At 48.7% G+C, this 18,010-nt stretch overlaps 1 protein-coding gene across 3 annotated transcripts in view; it reads right to left on the bottom strand.

The window, feature by feature from the left end:
* Positions 1–18,010, bottom strand: part of TLN1 (talin 1) — a 111,927-nt gene that overhangs the window by 53,950 nt on the left and 39,967 nt on the right. For all 3 annotated transcript variants that reach the window (XM_069745550.1, XM_069745561.1, XM_069745556.1), the window contains exons 6-14: positions 17,400–17,542; positions 17,175–17,302; positions 17,012–17,072; positions 16,828–16,932; positions 16,352–16,507; positions 16,183–16,284; positions 14,792–14,868; positions 6,385–6,565; positions 6,185–6,298 (exon numbers count right to left, since the gene is read on the bottom strand). In XM_069745550.1, coding sequence (XP_069601651.1) covers positions 6,185–6,298; positions 6,385–6,565; positions 14,792–14,868; positions 16,183–16,284; positions 16,352–16,507; positions 16,828–16,932; positions 17,012–17,072; positions 17,175–17,302; positions 17,400–17,542 — 1,067 coding nt within the window. The remainder of the gene's footprint in view (positions 1–6,184; positions 6,299–6,384; positions 6,566–14,791; positions 14,869–16,182; positions 16,285–16,351; positions 16,508–16,827; positions 16,933–17,011; positions 17,073–17,174; positions 17,303–17,399; positions 17,543–18,010) is intronic.

Below are 18,010 nucleotides of genomic sequence, written 5' to 3'. Positions count from 1 at the left end.
AGACCGCGCCACGCACTTACCGTACATCTACCATACGGCGCACACATACACCGCACATCTTCCACACTGCACACACATACACCGCACATCTACCACACGGCACATCTACCACACATACACCGCACATCTACCACACTGCACACACATACACCGCACATCTACCACACGGCACATCTACCACACATACACCGCACATCTACCACTCCGCACACACATACACCGCACATCTACCACACCGCACACACATACACCGCACATCTACCACACAGCACACACACATATACCACACATACACCACACATCTACCATACCGCACACACGACACTGTACATCTACCACACGGCACATCTACCACACCGCACACACGACACCGTACATCTACCACACGGCACATCTACCACACCGCACATCTACCACACTGCACACATACACCGCACATCTACCACACCGCACATACATACACCACACCGCACATCTACCACTCCGCACACACATACACCGCACATCTACCACACCGCACACACATACACCGCACATCTACCACACCGCACACACATACACCGCACATCTACCACACAGCACACACACATACACCGCACATCTACCACACAGCACACACACATACACCACACATACACCACACATCTACCATACCGCACACACGACACTGTACATCTACCACACGGCACATCTACCACACCGCACACACGACACCGTACATCTACCACATTGCACATCTACCTATCCACCTCCTCTATGGAAACCTAACGTGATGGCTCCAAACCCAGACACCGACCAGTCGTCCGGCTGAAGGGTCTCTATGGTTAAGTCACATACAGATGACAAAGACAGATGATCCCCCCGATAATTACAGGGTTTGCAACCGAATAAACATGTCACATCTACTCATTCTGCGCTGCGCTCTTCTGCGCTCAGGGGTTTGTGACAGCCCCTCATTCTGCGCTGCGCTTGGTGGGTTGTGTGACAGCCCCTCATTCTGTGCTGCGCTCTTCTGGGCTCGGTGGGTTGTGTGATAGTCGCTCGTTCTGCGCTGCGCTCTTCTAGGCTCGGGGGGTTTGTGATCGCCCCTCATTCTGTGCTGCGCTCTTCTGGGCTCGGTGGGTTGTGTGACAGCCTCTCATTCTGTGCTGCGCTCTTCTGGGCTCGGTGGGTTGTGTGATAGTCGCTCGTTCTGCACTGCGCTCTTCTAGGCTCGGGGGGTTTGTGATAGCCCCTCATTCTGTGCTGCGCTCTTCTGGGCTCGGGGGGTTTGCGATAGTCCCTCATTCTGTGCTGCGCTCTTCTGGGCTCGGGGGGTTTGTGGCAGTCCCTCATTCTGAGCTGCGCTCTTCTGGGCTCGTGGGTTTTGCAATAGCCCCTCATTCTGAGCTGCGCTCTTCTGGGCTCGGTGGGTTGTGTGACAGCCTCTCATTCTGTGCTGCGCTCTTCTGGGCTCGGTGGGTTGTGTGATAGTCGCTCGTTCTGCACTGCGCTCTTCTAGGCTCGGGGGGTTTGTGATAGCCCCTCATTCTGTGCTGCGCTCTTCTGGGCTCGGGGGGTTTGCGATAGTCCCTCATTCTGTGCTGCGCTCTTCTGGGCTCGGGGGGTTTGTGGCAGTCCCTCATTCTGAGCTGCGCTCTTCTGGGCTCGTGGGTTTTGCAATAGCCCCTCATTCTGAGCTGCGCTCTTCTGGGCTCGTGGGTTGTGCAATAGCCCCTCATTCTGTGCTGCGCTCTTCTGGGCGCTCTTCTGGGCTCGGCAGATTGTGTGATAGCCCCTCATTCTGTGCTGCGCTCTTCTGGGCTCGTGGGTTGTGCAATAGCCCCTCATTCTGTGCTGCGCTCTTCTGGGCGCTCTTCTGGGCTCGGCAGATTGTGTGATAGCCCCTCATTCTGCGCTGCGCTCTTCTGGGCTCGTGGGTTGTGCAATAGCCCCTCATTCTGTGCTGCGCTCTTCTGGGCTCGTGGGTTGTGCAATAGCCCCTCATTCTGTGCTGCGCTCTTCTGGGCGCTCTTCTGGGCTCGGCAGATTGTGTGATAGCCCCTCATTCTGCGCTGCGCTCTTCTGGGCTCGTGGGTTGTGCAATAGCCCCTCATTCTGCGCTGCGCTCTTCTGGGCTCGGGGGGGGGGGGGGGGGGGTTGTAACAGCCCCTCATTCTGTGCTATGCTCCTCTAGGCTCGGGGGGGTTGTGATAGCCCCTCATTCTGCGCTGCTCTCCGCTAGGCTCGGGGGTGGGGGGGTGGGGGGTTGTGATAGCCCCTCATTTTGCGCTGCGCTCTTCTGGGCTTGGGGTGTGTGTGATAGCCCCTCATTCTGTGCTGCGCTCTTCTGGGCTCGGGGGGTTTGTGATAGCCCCTCATTCTGTGTTGCGCTCTTCTGGGCTCGGGGGGTTTGTGGTAGCCCCTCATTCTGTGCTGCGCTCTTCTGGGCTCGGGGGGTTTGTGATGGCCCCTCATTCTGCGCTGCGCTCTTCTGGGCTCAGGGGTTGTGTGATAGCCCCTCATTCTGTGCTGTGCTCTTCTGGGCTCGGGGGGTTTGTGACAGCCCCTCATTCTGAGCTGCGCTCTTCTGGGCCAGTGGGGTTTGTGATCGCCCCTCATTCTGTGCTGCGCTCTTCTAGGCTCGGGGGGTTTGTGATAGCCCCTCATTCTGTGCTGCGCTCTTCTGGGCTCGGGGGGTTTGTGATAGCCCCTCATTCTGTGCTGCGCTCTTCTGGGCTCGGGGGGGTTGTGATAGCCCCTCATTCTGTGCTGCGCTCTTCTGGGCTCGGTGGGTTTGTGATAGCCCCTCATTCTGCGCTGTGCTCTTCTAGGCTCGGGGGGTTGTGATAGCCCCTCATTCTGCGCTGCGCTCTTCTGGGCTCGGCAGATTGTGTGATAGCCCCTCATTCTGCGCTGTGCTCTTCTAGGCTCGGGGGGGTTGTGATAGCCCCTCATTCTGTGCTGTGCTCTTCTAGGCTCGGGGGGGTTGTGATAGCCCCTCATTCTGCGCTGCTCTCCGCTAGGCTCGGGGGTGTGGGGGTGAGGTTGTGATAGCCCCTCATTCTGCGCTGTTCTCTTCTGGGCTCGGGGGGTTGTGTGATAGCCCCTCATTCTGTGCTGCGCTCTTGTGGGCTCGGGGGGTTTGTGATAGCCCCTCATTCTGTGCTGCGCTCTTCTGGGCTCGGGGGGTTTGTGATAGCCCCTCATTCTGTGCTGTGCTCTTCTGGGCTCGGGGGGTTTGTGATAGCCCCTCATTCTGCGCTGCTCTCCGCTAGGCTCAGGGGTGGGGGGGTGGGGTTGTGATAGCCCCTCATTCTGTGCTGCGCTCTTCTGGGCTCGGGGGGTTGTGCGATAGCCCCTCATTCTGCGCTGCGCTGTTCTGGGCTCGGGGGGTTTGTAATAGCCCCTCATTCTGTGATGCACTCTTCTGGGCTCGGGGGGTTGTGATAGCCCCTCATTCTGCGCTGCGCTCTTCTGGGCTCGGTAGATTGTGTGATAGCCCCTCATTCTGCGCTGTGCTCTTCTAGGCTCGGGGGGGTTGTGATAGCCCCTCATTCTGTGCTGTGCTCTTCTAGGCTCGGGGGGGTTGTGATAGCCCCTCATTCTGCGCTGTGCTCTTCTAGGCTCGGGGGGGGTTGTGATAGCCCCTCATTCTGTGCTGTGCTCTTCTAGGCTCGGGGGGGTTGTGATAGCCCCTCATTTTGCGCTGCGCTCTTCTGGGCTCGGGGGGTGTGTGATAGCTCCTCATTCTGTGCTGCGCTCTTCTGGGCTCGGGGGGGTTTGTGATAGCCCCTCATTCTGTGTTGCGCTCTTCTGGGCTCGGGGGGTTTGTGATAGCCCCTCATTCTGTGTTGCGCTCTTCTGGGCACGGGGGGTTTGTGATAGCCCCTCATTCTGTGTTGTGCTCTTCTGGGCTCGGGGGGGTTTGTGATAGCCCCTCATTCTGTGTTGCGCTCTTCTGGGCACGGGGGGTTTGTGATAGTCCCTCATTCTGCACTGTGCTCTTCTGGGCTCGGGGGGGGGGGGGGGGGGGTGGGTTGTGACAGCCCCTCATTCTGTGCTGCGCTCTTCTGGGCTCGGGGGGTTTGTGATAGCCCCTCATTCTGAGCTGCGCTCTTCTGGGCTCGGGGGGGGGGGGGGGGGGGGTTTGTGACAGCCCCTCATTCTGAGCTGCGCTCTTCAGGGCTCAGGGGTTGTGTGATAGCCCCTCATTCTGTGCTGCACTCTTCTGGGCTCAGGGGTTTGTGATAGCCCCTCATTCTGTGTTGCGCTCTTCTGGGCTCGGGGGGTTTGTGATAGCCCCTCATTCTGTGCTGCGCTCTTCTGGGCTCGGGGGGTTTGTGATGGCCCCTCATTCTGTGTTGCGCTCTTCTGGGCTCGGGGGGTTTGTGATAGCCCCTCATTCTGCGCTGTTCTCTTCTAGGCTCGGGGGGGTTGTGATAGCCCCTCATTCTGCGCTGCGCTCTTCTGGGCTCGGCAGATTGTGTGATAGCCCCTCATTCTGCGCTGTGCTCTTCTAGGCTCGGGGGGGTTGTGATAGCCCCTCATTCTGTGCTGTGCTCTTCTAGGCTCGGGGGGGTTGTGATAGCCCCTCATTCTGCGCTGCTCTCCGCTAGGCTCGGGGGTGGGAAGGTGGGGTTGTGATAGCCCCTCATTTTGCACTGCGCTCTTCTGGGCTCGGGGGGTGTGTGATAGCTCCTCATTCTGTGCTGCGCTCTTCTGGGCTCGGGGGGGTTTGTGATAGCCCCTCATTCTGTGTTGCGCTCTTCTGGGCTCGGAGGGTTTGTGATAGCCCCTCATTCTGCGCTGCGCTCTTCTGAGCTCGGGGGGTTTGTGATAGCCCCTAACTCTGCGCTGTGCTCTTCTGGGCTCGGGGGGGGGGGGGGGGGGGGAGGTTTGTGACAGCCCCTCATTCTGTGCTGCGCTCTTCTGGGCTCGGGGGGTTTGTGATAGCCCCTCATTCTGCGCTGCGCTCTTCTGGGCTCGGGGGGGGGGGGGGCGGAGGTTTGTGATAGCCCCTCATTCTGTGCTGCGCTCTTCTGGGCTCGGGGGGTTTGTGATAGCCCCTCATTCTGCGCTGCGCTCTTCAAGGCTCAGGGGTTGTGTGATAGCCCCTCATTCTGTGCTGCACTCTTCTGGGCTCGGGGGGTTTGTGATAGCCCCTCATTCTGTGCTGTGCTCTTCTGGGCTTGGGGGGTTTGTGATAGCCCCTCATTCTGCGCTGTGCTCTTCTGGGCTCGGGGGGTTGTGTGATAGCCCCTCATTCTGTGCTGCGCTCTTCTGGGCTCAGGGGTTTGTGATAGCCCCTCATTCTGTGCTGCGCTCTTCTGGGCTCGGGGGGTTGTGCGATAGCCCCTCATTCTGTGCTGCGCTCTTCTGGGCTCGGGGGGTTTGTGATAGCCCCTCATTCTGCGCTGCGCTCTTCTGGGCTCGGGGGGTTTGTGTTTGCCCCTCATTCTGTGCTGCGCTCTTCTGGGCTCAGGGGTTTGTGATAGCCCCTCATTCTGTGCTGCGCTCTTCTAGGCTCGGGGGGTTGTGTGATAGCCCCTCATTCTGTGCTGTGCTCTTTTGGGCTCGGGGGGTTTGTGATAGCCCCTGATTCTGTGCTGCGCTCTTCTGGGCTCAGTGGGTGACAGATATCCCCCCATTCACACTACTGACTACCAGAGAACGTTTGGGATACACTCTCTCTTTTCAATGTCAGAATGAAGCTACAGACCGGGGAGACTCAGAATACGGGCACAATGTTGGCCAACAAAGAGTTAATCCGCACAGCGGGGAAGCGCACTCAGTGCACAGGTAATTGCAGGAACTGATGCTGCAGGCAGGTACACAGCAGTAAGTGCTCCGTGAGCCGGGGTGCAGCTCCAAAGAAAATAGCCACAATGGATCCAAAAATTGGAAGGAACGGACGGCACTCACCGGGTAAAAAACTTATTTATTCCAATACTTTAAACGATCGGCGTCGGGAGGATGGGAGAGGGAGTGGAGGACAGCCGTTTCGCGCTGCTGTTTCGCGCTTCTACTGGTCACACCGATGCCGATGGTTTACAGTATTGGAATACACAATGTTGGCCATCACCTACAGACGCCACTAGCCAGAAAGCAAGCTATGATGGAGAAGGGGGCCCGCATATTGAGCCCATTTCTCTAGGGGCGCTGGGCTTTGTGGACCATTGTGTCCGGTCAGCTTCATACTCACCGCATCCTGGCCCAGAGGTGGCAGAGTATCGAAGTCCTCGAGGGTGGCCTGAGCTGCATTCACCGCCTGCATGCTGGAGTTAATGGTGCCAGTCAGAGCCTGCTGGGCAGAAGTCTGTCGGGGGCAGAGGAACAGGAGTGATCAGAAGAGAAGCATGCGTGCAACCACTAATGTAGGAACAGATCAAATGGGGTCCTCACCAGAGGCGGCATATGTCCCCAGTGCATCTGTCCGCTGGTGATCTGCTGCTGAGCCTGCGGCATGGAGCCCACCTGGAAGTTCTCAGGACCCCCGGCCCCAGAACGCATGATGGCCGGCAGAGCCACGGAGCCATGCTCCACTTTACCAACTTGATTAAACTGCTGCTGAAGAAGCGTAGACCTGAAAAAGACGACAAAACAAGGTCTCACCCCGAGCAAAGCCGCGACGAAGAGAAAGGACACAACCGAGCAGTGAGCCGGTGTGGCGGGGGGCGGCATCACAGGGGTCTTCACAAGTACCAGCTGCTGCGGCTCACAATGTCATCTGCTGCGATCTCTATACATTTGTCACATGATGATCGTCTCCATCAGCGTCAGTTACATGTCCGACACGATGGCCAAAGCCAAACAGCGACGGCTGAGATGACGCTATATGGCGGTGGGATCACCGGTGGAGGCAACCATCTCAGCTCCGTCACTGATTATCACATGGGCGACGTCTCGCGGGATCACACCTTTATACACGTCATTAAGCGGTTGTATTACAAATAAAATACTGTATGTTCATTGGTTTATACATACGGTTCTGGTGTACAAGCAACTATCAGTATTAAAGCGGATACAGTCTTATATAGGGGGCAGTGTTATAGTAGTTATATTCTTGTACATAGGAGCAGTATTATAGTAGTTATATTCTTATACATAGGAGCAGTATTATAGTAGATATATTCTTGTACATAGTGGGCAGTATTATAGTAGTTATATTCTTGTATATAGGAGCAGTATTATAGTAGTTATATTCCAGTATATAGGGGCAGTATTATAGTAGTTATATTCTTGTACATAGGGGCAGTATTATAGTAGTTATATTCTTGTACATAGAGGCAGTATTATAGTAGTTATATTCTTATACATAGGAGCAGTATTATAGTAGTTATATTCTTGTATATAGGGGCAGTATTATAGTAGTTATATTCTTATACATAGGAGCATTATTATAGTAGATATATTCTTGTACATAGTGGGCAGTATTATAGTAGTTATATTCTTGTACATAGGAGCAGTATTATAGTAGTTATATTCTGGTACATAGGAGCAGTGTTATAGTAGTTATATTCTTGTACATAGGAGCAGTATTATAGTAGTTATATTCTTGTACATAGGAGCAGTATTATAGTAGTTATATTCTTGTACATAGTGGGCAGTATTATAGTAGTTATATTCTTGTACATAGGAGCAGTATTATAGTAATTATATTCTTGTACATAGGAGCAGTATTATAGTAGTTATATTCTTGTACATAGGCGCAGTATAATAGTAATTATATTCTTGTACATAGGAGCAGTATTATAGTAGTTATATTCTTGTACATAGGAGCAGTATTATAGTAGTACTATTCTTGTACATAGGAGCAGTATTATAGTAGTTATATTCTTATACATAGGAGCAGTATTATAGTAGATATATTCTTGTACATAGTGGGCAGTATTATAGAAGTTATATTCTTGTATAGGGGGCAGTATTATAGTAGTTATATTCTTGTACATAGGAGCAGTATTATAGTAATTATATTCTTGTACATAGGAGCAGTATTATAGTAGTACTATTCTTGTACATAGGAGCAGTATTATAGTAGTTATATTCTTATACATAGGAGCAGTATTATAGTAGATATATTCTTGTACATAGTGGGCAGTATTATAGAAGTTATATTCTTGTATAGGGGGCAGTATTATAGTAGTTATATTCTTGTACATAGGGGGCAGTATTATAGTAGTTATATTCTTGTATAGGGGGCAGTATTATAGTAGTTATATTCTTGTACATAGGGGGCAGTATTATAGTAGTTATATTCTTGTACATAGGAGCAGTATTATAATAGATATATTCTTGTACATAGGAGCAGTATTATAGTAGTTATATTCTTGTACATAGGGGGCAGTATTATAGTAGTTATATTCTTGTACATAGGGGCAGTATTATAGTAGTTATATTCTTATACATAGGAGCGGTATTATAGTAGTTATATTCTTGTACATAGGGGGCAGTATTATAGTAGTTATATTCTTGTACATAGGAGCAGTATTATAGTAGTTATATTCTTGTACATAGGGGGCAGTATTATAGTAGTTATATTCTTGTACATAGGAGCAGTATTATAGTAGTTATATTCTTGTACATAGGAGCAGTATTATAGTAGTTATATTTTTGTACATAGGGGCAGTATTATAGTAGTTATATTCCTATACATAGGGGGAGTATTATTATAGTAGTTATATTCTTGTACATAGGAGCAGTATTATAGTAGTTATATTCTTGTACATAGGGGCAGTATTATAGTAGTTATATTCTTGTACATAGGAGCAGTATTATAGTAGTTATATTCTTGTACATAGGGGCAGTATTATAGTAGTTATATTCATGTACATAGGGGGCAGTATTATAGTAGTTATATTCTTGTACATGGGGGCAGTATTATAGTAGTTATATTCTTGTACATAGGGGGCAGTATTATAGTAATTATATTCTGATACATAGGGGGCAGTATTATAGTAGTTATATTCTTGTACATAGGAGCAGTATTATAGTAGTTATATTCTTGTACATAGGAGCAGTATTATAGTAGTTATATTCTTGTACATAGGAGCAGTATTATAGTAGTTATATTCTTGTACATAGGAGCAGTATTATAGTAGTTATATTTTTGTACATAGGGGCAGTATTATAGTAGTTATATTCTTGTACATAGAAGCAGTATTATAGTAGTTATATTTTTGTACATAGGGAGCAGTATTATAGTAGTTATATTCTTACACATAGGGGCAGTATTATAGTAGTTATAGTCTTGTACATGGGGCAGTATTATATAATGTAAAAGTTTGGGCACCGCTGGTCAAAATTACTGTTATTGTTATTAGTCAAGTTGAAAATGAAATGATCTGTAATACGCCTAACGTTAAAGACACTTCCTTTGTATTTTAGGGGGGACAAAATGCTCTTTCAACTTTCAGCTTTTTTACAGATGTTTTATGTTTGCATCAAAAATTTGTTGAAATGTCATTGGATCCATTCTTCCCTCTACCTGTGAAATGTTTGCCGTGTCATTGGCAGCAACGCAACCCCAAATCCTGATTGATCCCCCGCCATGCTTAATGGTTTCCTGCAATCCTGTGCCTTTTTCTCCATACACACCGTTGATCTCAAGGGTAGCGAGACAATAAGGAGGAGAGATGGTATTGTATTTTTTAAATTGCATTTTTTTAAGGTATCATACTATACAGGGGCCTATATCGGAGTGCATTATAATATATGGAGGACTATGGGAAGTGCATTATACTATATTGAGGCCTATGGGGAGTGCATTATACTGTATAGAGGACTATGCAAAGGGCATTATACTATATGGAGGCCTATGGGGAGTGCATTATACTTTATGGAGGCCTATGGGGAGTGCATTATACTTTATGGAGGCCTATGAGGAGTGCATTATACTATATGGAGGCATATGGAAAGTGCATTATACTATATGGAGGCCTATGGGGAGTGCATTATACTATATGGAGGCCTATGGGGAGTGCATTATACTATATGGAGGACTATGGGGAGTGCGTTATGCTATATGGAGGACTATGGGGAGTGCATTATACTATATGGAGGCCTATGGAAAGTGCATTATACTATATGGAGGCCTATGGGGAGTGCATTATACTATATGGAGGCCTATGGGGAGTGCATTATACTATATGGAGGCCTATGGGGAGTGCATTATACTATATGGAGGCCTATGGGGAGTGCATTATACTATATGGAGGCCTATGGGGAGTGCATTATACTATATGGAGGCCTATGGGGAGTGCATTATACTATATGGAGGCCTATGGGGAATGCATTATATTATATGGAGGCCTATGGGGAGTGCATTCCTAACGACTTACTTACAGCCAAAGCGAACAGACAATTCTCTATACTCCTCCTTCTAGACCTGTCTTCTGCCTTAGACAAAGTTGACCACTGCCTCCTACTACAGATCCTCTCTTCCTTTGGTGTCAAAGACCTCGCCCTATCTTGGACCTTCTCATACCTTGCCAACCGCACATTTAGTGTTTCCTACTCCCACACTACCTCTTCATCTCGCCCCCTCTCTGTTGGAGTCCCCCCAAGGCTCTGTCCTAGGGCCCTTACTCTTCTCAATCTATACACTCTGCCTGGGACAACTCCTAAGGTCCTATGGCTTCCAGTACCATCTATATGCTGATGACACTCAGATCTACCTCTCTGGCCCAGATGTCACCTCTCTGCTCTCCAGAATCCCAGAGTGTCTATCGGCCATATCCTCCTTCTTCTCCTCTCGCTTCCTCAAGCTCAATGTGGACAAATCTGAACTCATCATCTTTCCTCCATCATGCATATCTTCCCTACCTGATCTATCTATCAAAATAAATGAAATCACACTTTCCCTGTCCCCAAAATCCGCTGCCTCGGAGTAACCCTTGACTCTGCCCTGTCCTTCAAACCGCACATCCAAGCTCTTGCCACCTCCTGTCTCCTCCAACTCAAAAATATCTCCAGAATCCGTCCCTTCCTCATTCCACAATCTACTAAAATTCTTGTGCATGCCCTCATCATCTCCCACCTCGACTACTGCAACACCCTCCTCTGTGGTCTACCTTCTAACACAATCGCACCCCTCCAGTCCATCCTTAACTCTGCTGCCCGAATAATTAATCTATCTCCTCGCTACACTCCTGCTTCACCTCTTTGCAAATCCCTTCACTGGCTCCCAATTTCCAGCGTATCCAGTTTAAACTACTAAAGGTACCGTCACACTAAGCGACGCTGCAGCGATACCAACAACGATGTCGATCGCTGCAGCGTCGCTGTTTGGTCGCTGGAGAGCTGTCACACAGACCGCTCTCCAGCGACCAACGATGCCGCTTAGTAACCCGATGTTTACCCCTGGTTACCATTGTAAATGTAAAAAAACAGTACATACTTACATTCCGGTGTCTGGTCAGGTCCCTCGCCTTCAGCTTCCAGCACTGACTGAGCGCCGGCCGTAAAGTACAGCGGTGACGTCTGCGCTGTGCTCTGCTTTACGGCTGGCCGGCGCTCACAGTCAGTGCGGGAAGCTGAAGGCGAGGGACCTGACCAGACACCGGAATGTAAGTATGTAATGTTTTTTTTTTTACTTTTACACTGGTAACCAGGGTAAATATCGGATTACTAAGCGCGGCCCTGCGCTTAGTAACCCGATATTTACCCTGGTTACCAGTGAAGACATCGCTGGATCGGAGTCACACACGCCGATTCAGCGATGTCAGCGGGAGTCCAGCGACAACATAAAGTTCTGATCTTTCCCCAGCGACCAGCGATCTCCCAGCAGGGGCCTGATTGTTGGTCGCCGTCACACATAACGATTTCGTTAATGATATCGTTGCTACGTCACAAAAAGCAACGATATCGTTATGTGTGACGGTACCTTAACACTGACCTACAAAGCCATCCATAATCTTTCTCCTCCGTATATTTCCAAACTAATCTCTCAATATCTTCCCTCACGTGATCTCCGATCCTCCCAAGACCTCCTCCTCTCCTCCACACTTATTCGCTCCTCATCCAATAACCTCCAAGACTTCTCCCGACTATCCCCCATCCTCTGGAATTCTTTGCACCAACACATCCAGTTATCCATCACATTTAGATCCTTCAGACGGAACCTGAAAACCCATCTCTTCAAAGAAGCTTACAGCCTGTAAAGACCACACGGCCACCTCAACACCGGAGCTCCTGCAACCCTCGACCTTCTGTCTCCATCCCCCATAATCCTGTAGAATGTAAGCCCGCAAGGGCAGGGTCCTCGCCCCTCTGTACCAGTCCGTCATTGTTAGTTTACTGTAAGAGATATTGGCAGTTTGTATGTAACCCCTTCTCATGTACAGCACCATGGAATTAATGGTGCTATATAAATAAATAATAATAAAATTATACTGTATAGAGACCTATGTAACATAGTAACATAGTTAGTAAGGCCGAAAAAAGACATTTGTCCATCCAGTTCAGCCTATATTCCATCATAATAAATCCCCAGATCTACGTCCTTCTACAGAACCTAATAATTGTATGATACAATATTGTTCTGCTCCAGGAAGACATCCAGGCCTCTCTTGAACCCCTCGACTGAGTTCGCCATCACCACCTCCTCAGGCAAGCAATTCCAGATTCTCACTGCCCTAACAGTAAAGAATCCTCTTCTATGTTGGTGGAAAAACCTTCTCTCCTCCAGACGCAAAGAATGCCCCCTTGTGCCCGTCACCTTCCTTGGTATAAACAGATCCTCAGCGAGATATTTGTATTGTCCCCTTATATACTTATACATGGTTATTAGATCGCCCCTCAGTCGTCTTTTTTCTAGACTAAATAATCCTAATTTCGCTAATCTATCTGGGTATTGTAGTTCTCCCATCCCCTTTATTAATTTTGTTGCCCTCCTTTGTACTCTCTCTAGTTCCATTATATCCTTCCTGAGCACCGGTGCCCAAAACTGGACACAGTACTCCATGTGCGGTCTAACTAGGGATTTGTACAGAGGCAGTATAATGCTCTCATCATGTGTATCCAGACCTCTTTTAATGCACCCCATGATCCTGTTTGCCTTGGCAGCTGCTGCCTGGCACTGGCTGCTCCAGGTAAGTTTATCATTAACTAGGATCCCCAAGTCCTTCTCCCTGTCAGATTTACCCAGTGGTTTCCCGTTCAGTGTGTAATGGTGACATTGATTCCTTCTTCCCATGTGTATAACCTTACATTTATCATTGTTAAACCTCATCTGCCACCTTTCAGCTCAAGTTTCCAACTTATCCAGATCCATCTGTAGCAGAATACTATCTTCTCTTGTATTAACTGCTTTACATAGTTTTGTATCATCTGCAAATATCGATATTTTACTGTGTAAACCTTCTACCAGATCATTAATGAATATGTTGAAGAGAACAGGTCCCAATACTGACCCCTGCGGTACCCCACTGGTCACAGCGACCCAGTTAGAGACTATACCATTTATAACCACCCTCTGCTTTCTATCACTAAGCCAGTTACTAACCCATTTACACACATTTTCCCCCAGACCAAGCATTCTCATTTTGTGTACCAACCTCTTGTGCGGCACGGTATCAAACGCTTTGGAAAAATCGAGATATACCACGTCCAATGACTCACCGTGGTCCAGCCTATAGCTTACCTCTTCATAAAAACTGATTAGATTGGTTTGGCAGGAGCGATTTCTCATAAACCCATGCTGATATGGAGTTAAACAGTTATTCTCATTGAGATAATCCAGAATAACATCCCTCAGAAACCCTTCAAATATTTTACCAACAATAGAGGTTAGACTTACTGGCCTATAATTTCCAGGTTCACTTTTAGAGCCCTTTTTGAATATTGGCACCACATTTGCTATGCGCCAATCCTATGTGAAATTTAACTTTTTCTTTTTTTAATAAATTTGCTAAATATACACACATTATATATATATATATATATATATATATATATATATATATATATATATATATATACATATACACATACATACATGTACATACATATACATACACACTAGATGGTGGCATATTGCCCAGCCACATTGTAACGTAGTATATTGCCCAGCGATTATATATCTATATATATATATATCTATATATCTATATAGATATATATATCTATATATATATATATATATATATATATATATATATATATATATATATATATATATATATATATATATATATGGTGGTGGTGGCAGCATCATGCTGTGGGGCTGTTTCTCAGCCAAGAGGCCTGGCCATCTGGTCCGCATCCATGGGAAGATGGATAGCACGGTCTACCTGGAGATTTTGGCCAAGAACCTCCGCTCCTCCATCAAGGATCTTAAGATGGGTCGTCATTTCATCTTCCAACAAGACAACGACCCAAAGCACACAGCCAAGAAAACCAAGGCCTGGTTCAAGAGGCAAAAAATCCAGGTGTTGCAGTGGCCTAGTCAGTCTCCTGACCTTAACCCAATTGAAAACTTGTGGAAGGAGCTCAAGATTAAAGTCCACATGAGACACCCAAAGAACCTAGATAACTTGGAGAAGATCTGCACTTTAGTCCTTTTAGATCATTTCATCTTTAGATTGCGTAACTGTTCACAATAACAGTAACTTTCACCAGGGGTGCCCTAACTTTTACATTGCACTGTAGTAGTTATATTCTTGCACACTGGAGGCCGAGGTTCTGGTCTGGGCCCATTAATGTCTGACTTTGGCAGGAGATACATTTCACTGCATTGGCATCATAATTAAGGAGTTGGCACGAGGCCGCATCTACACAAGGATCAGCAGCTTTTCCTCTGCTAGTTTCTTACTTCTTTGGTGAAACAGAATCCTCCAACATGGTTGACTCCTCATCCCCCTCCAAGCCAAAGTGATCTTTGCTTTTTTTCTAAATAGCGAGAGACAGAAACAATTAGCGACTGGGGATGGAAGGACAGGCATGACTGCAGGCGGGACATGCCATGAGCCCTCACTCTGCTTTAGTCAAACCCATCATCCCGGGCAAAAGTGGGCAAACGAGCGGCTCGGAGACGGGCCGGGGCAAATGAGCGGCTCGGAGATTGGTTGGGGCAAACGAGCAGCTTGGATTTTGGTTGGCGCAAACGAGCGGGTCAGGGCAAACGAGCGGCTCAGAGATTGGTTGGGGCAAACGAGCGGTTCGGAGATTGGTTGGAGCAAACGAGCGGCTCGGAGTTTGGTTAAGGCAAACTAGCGGGTCGGGGCAAACGAGCGGGTCAGAGATTGGTTGGCGCAAACGAGCGGGTCAGGGCAAACAAGCGGCTCAGAGATTGGTTGGGGCAAACGAGGGGCTCGGAGATTGGTTAGGGCAAACGAGAGGGTTGGGGCAAATGAGCGGCTCGGAGATTGGTTGGGGCAAACTAGCGGGTCGGGGGAAACGAGCGGCTCGGAGATAGGTTGGGGCAATCGAGCAGCTCAGAGATTGGTTGGGGCAAACGAGCGGGTCGGGGCAAACAACCGGCTTGGAGTTGGGTTGGCGCAAACGAGCGGCTCGGAGATTGGGGCAAAGGAGCGGCTCGGGGCAAACTAGCGACTCGGGGCAAACTAGCGGCTCTGAGACGGGTCGGGGCAAACGGGCTAAAGGGGATTAGGATTAGCAGGAAAAGATTATCTGAGAAGAGAAGGGTGAGGGAAAAAGATCGTCATAAAGAAAAGTGAAAAAGAGAAGACCATGTCAAACAAGAAGCATGAGCAAGAGGAGAACGTCTTAGAGGAACAATGAGGAAGCCATCTGAGAGAATAATGGTTTAAAAGAAGAGACAGTCTAAAAGAAGGGTGAAAAAGACGAGGCCATCATAGAGAATAAACGTGCGAAAGCAGAGATCATCTCAGAAAAAAATGGAAAAAAAGAGGAGACCAGCATAGCATGTAAGGGGCTCAGAAAGGTGGGGGGAGGAGAAGATGACCGGCTCAGAGAGGAAGGGGAGGAAAAGACGACTCGCCCACAGATATGAAAGAGGTAGAAGACGACAGCCATCTCAGATAAAAAGGGGGTAAGAGACAACAACGTCTCAGAAAGGAGCATGAGGAGAAGACGTCCGTCTCAGAGAGTAAAGGGAGAAGACGCCCGGTTAAGAGATGTAGGGTAGAAAAAGTCCAAACAAGTCAAAAAGGGTAGGAGAAGACGACCGCACTCAAAAATAAAGACATATTCATGTCAAGAGCAACAGTCTGCTGTGGTCACCTTCTTCAGGATGATGTCAATGTATCCAGCGATGAGCTGCGCAATCTGTTCCCCTTCTGTAGTCTGAACAGAGTAGTAGCCATCTTGATAGTCTCCGAAGTCCTAAGAATACACAGGATTAGAGGAGATCATACCCTGCGGGAGGCAGAGAGGCATGCAATCTACTGACCAGTGTGAAGCTCTTGGGGGACGCTGCCCAGCGCTTGATGTTCGTTAGGTTCCACTCCTGGATCACTTCCTTGGTTTTCTCATCTACCCTCATTACACATTCCTTGGTGATGCCCAGAAGCCGAGGAACCAGCTTGTTCTTACCCTTCATTTTTTCCTAGAACAGACAATGGTAATAACACTGAGCCACAAGACCAAGAGGCTAGAGCAACAATAGGGTGGCCAATGTGTGGAAAACGAACGGGGTGGGGATACAGCAGCCAAAAAATGGCGTAAATAAGCAAGGATCCTACCTGGTGATAACCCTGAAGGTGCTTTTAAACAAGATATTGATCGTATAAAGACATCACACAAGTAACTACACATATAGACCAATGATAGAGCCTGACGGGGGCCGGCACATCAGTCTGGTGGCAATAATGGAGGGCAGTGGACGGGATGCCATCAGGTCTAACATGTGATGTGTCACCTGCTCACCTTCACAAGGAAGAAGGAGACGCCGTATGTCTTCAGAGACCGCGCCAGCTTGACATATCGAGCCTTGGCTTCTATCTCACTCATGTTACCGCACTGCTTGTGAGACTACGAGAGGGAGAACACAGCATGGCACAGACTGTAAGCACGCCGTACCACACACCTCTCAAGAGCACGTCATACTCACCAGGAAGATCTTTCGTTCCCCCTTCTGCTTGATGTACTCTTTAGGCAAAAAATCTTTTAATCTGGAATAAAAGAGCATTTAGTGAAGTCTATTGCGGGGCGCACACACCAGGACGGTCACCACCATAGCAAAAAACAGAAGCACCCTCATCCACCTCACTTACTCCAGAAAGCCTGGCTTGTGCTTCATCTCATTATGTGGTCCGAACTGCACCTGACACTGGTAACCAGCAAACTCACAAGCCTTATCGAAGGAGACGGGGTGGGAGCCATTCAGAATGTCATCCCGAGCCTAAGAGGTCAGCAGAAGCAGGTGAGAAGAGAAGCTCAATGAATGGCTCATGCACGGCCCGGTGAGTAGCACAGCTCCGGAGCGGACGGACACACACCTGCACATACAGCAGATTCAGCTGCACTGGGTCCCGGGAGTCCACATTCTGGTCAGAGTAGAAGAACTTGCGCCTCAGCAGGAGAGTCTCATTCTCATCAACTCCTTGTTCTCTCAGTGTCCGTCCTGGATCCAACCAATTCACTGCAAAAAAAAAAGAAGTCATTGAGATTTATGCAGAGAGACCCCACCAGCAAACTTCTGCCCTTCAAGACCCTTTAATTATTTGTATTGCCCGTCACCTCATCTATCAGTCACGGGAACCTCTGCTGCCCGTCACCTCATCTATCAGTCACGGGAACCTCTGATGCCCGGCACCTCATCTATCAGTCACGGGAACCTCTGCTGCCCGTCACCTCATCTATCAGTCACGGGAACCTCTGCTGCCCGTCACCTCATCTATCAGTCACAGGAACCTCTGCTGCCCGGCACCTCATCTATCAGTCACGGGAACCTCTGATGCCCGGCACCTCATCTATCAGTCACGGGAACCTCTGCTGCCCGTCACCTCATCTATCAGTCACAGGAACCTCTGCTGCCCGGCACCTCATCTATCAGTCACGGGAACCTCTGCTGCCCGTCACCTCATCTATCAGTCACAGGAACCTCTGC

This window comes from Ranitomeya imitator, chromosome 1 (genome assembly GCF_032444005.1).
Source record: "Ranitomeya imitator isolate aRanImi1 chromosome 1, aRanImi1.pri, whole genome shotgun sequence".
NCBI lineage: Eukaryota > Metazoa > Chordata > Amphibia > Anura > Dendrobatidae > Ranitomeya > Ranitomeya imitator.
Note: the sequence above shows the minus strand (reverse complement) of the source record. Positions and strands in the feature narration are given on the sequence as shown.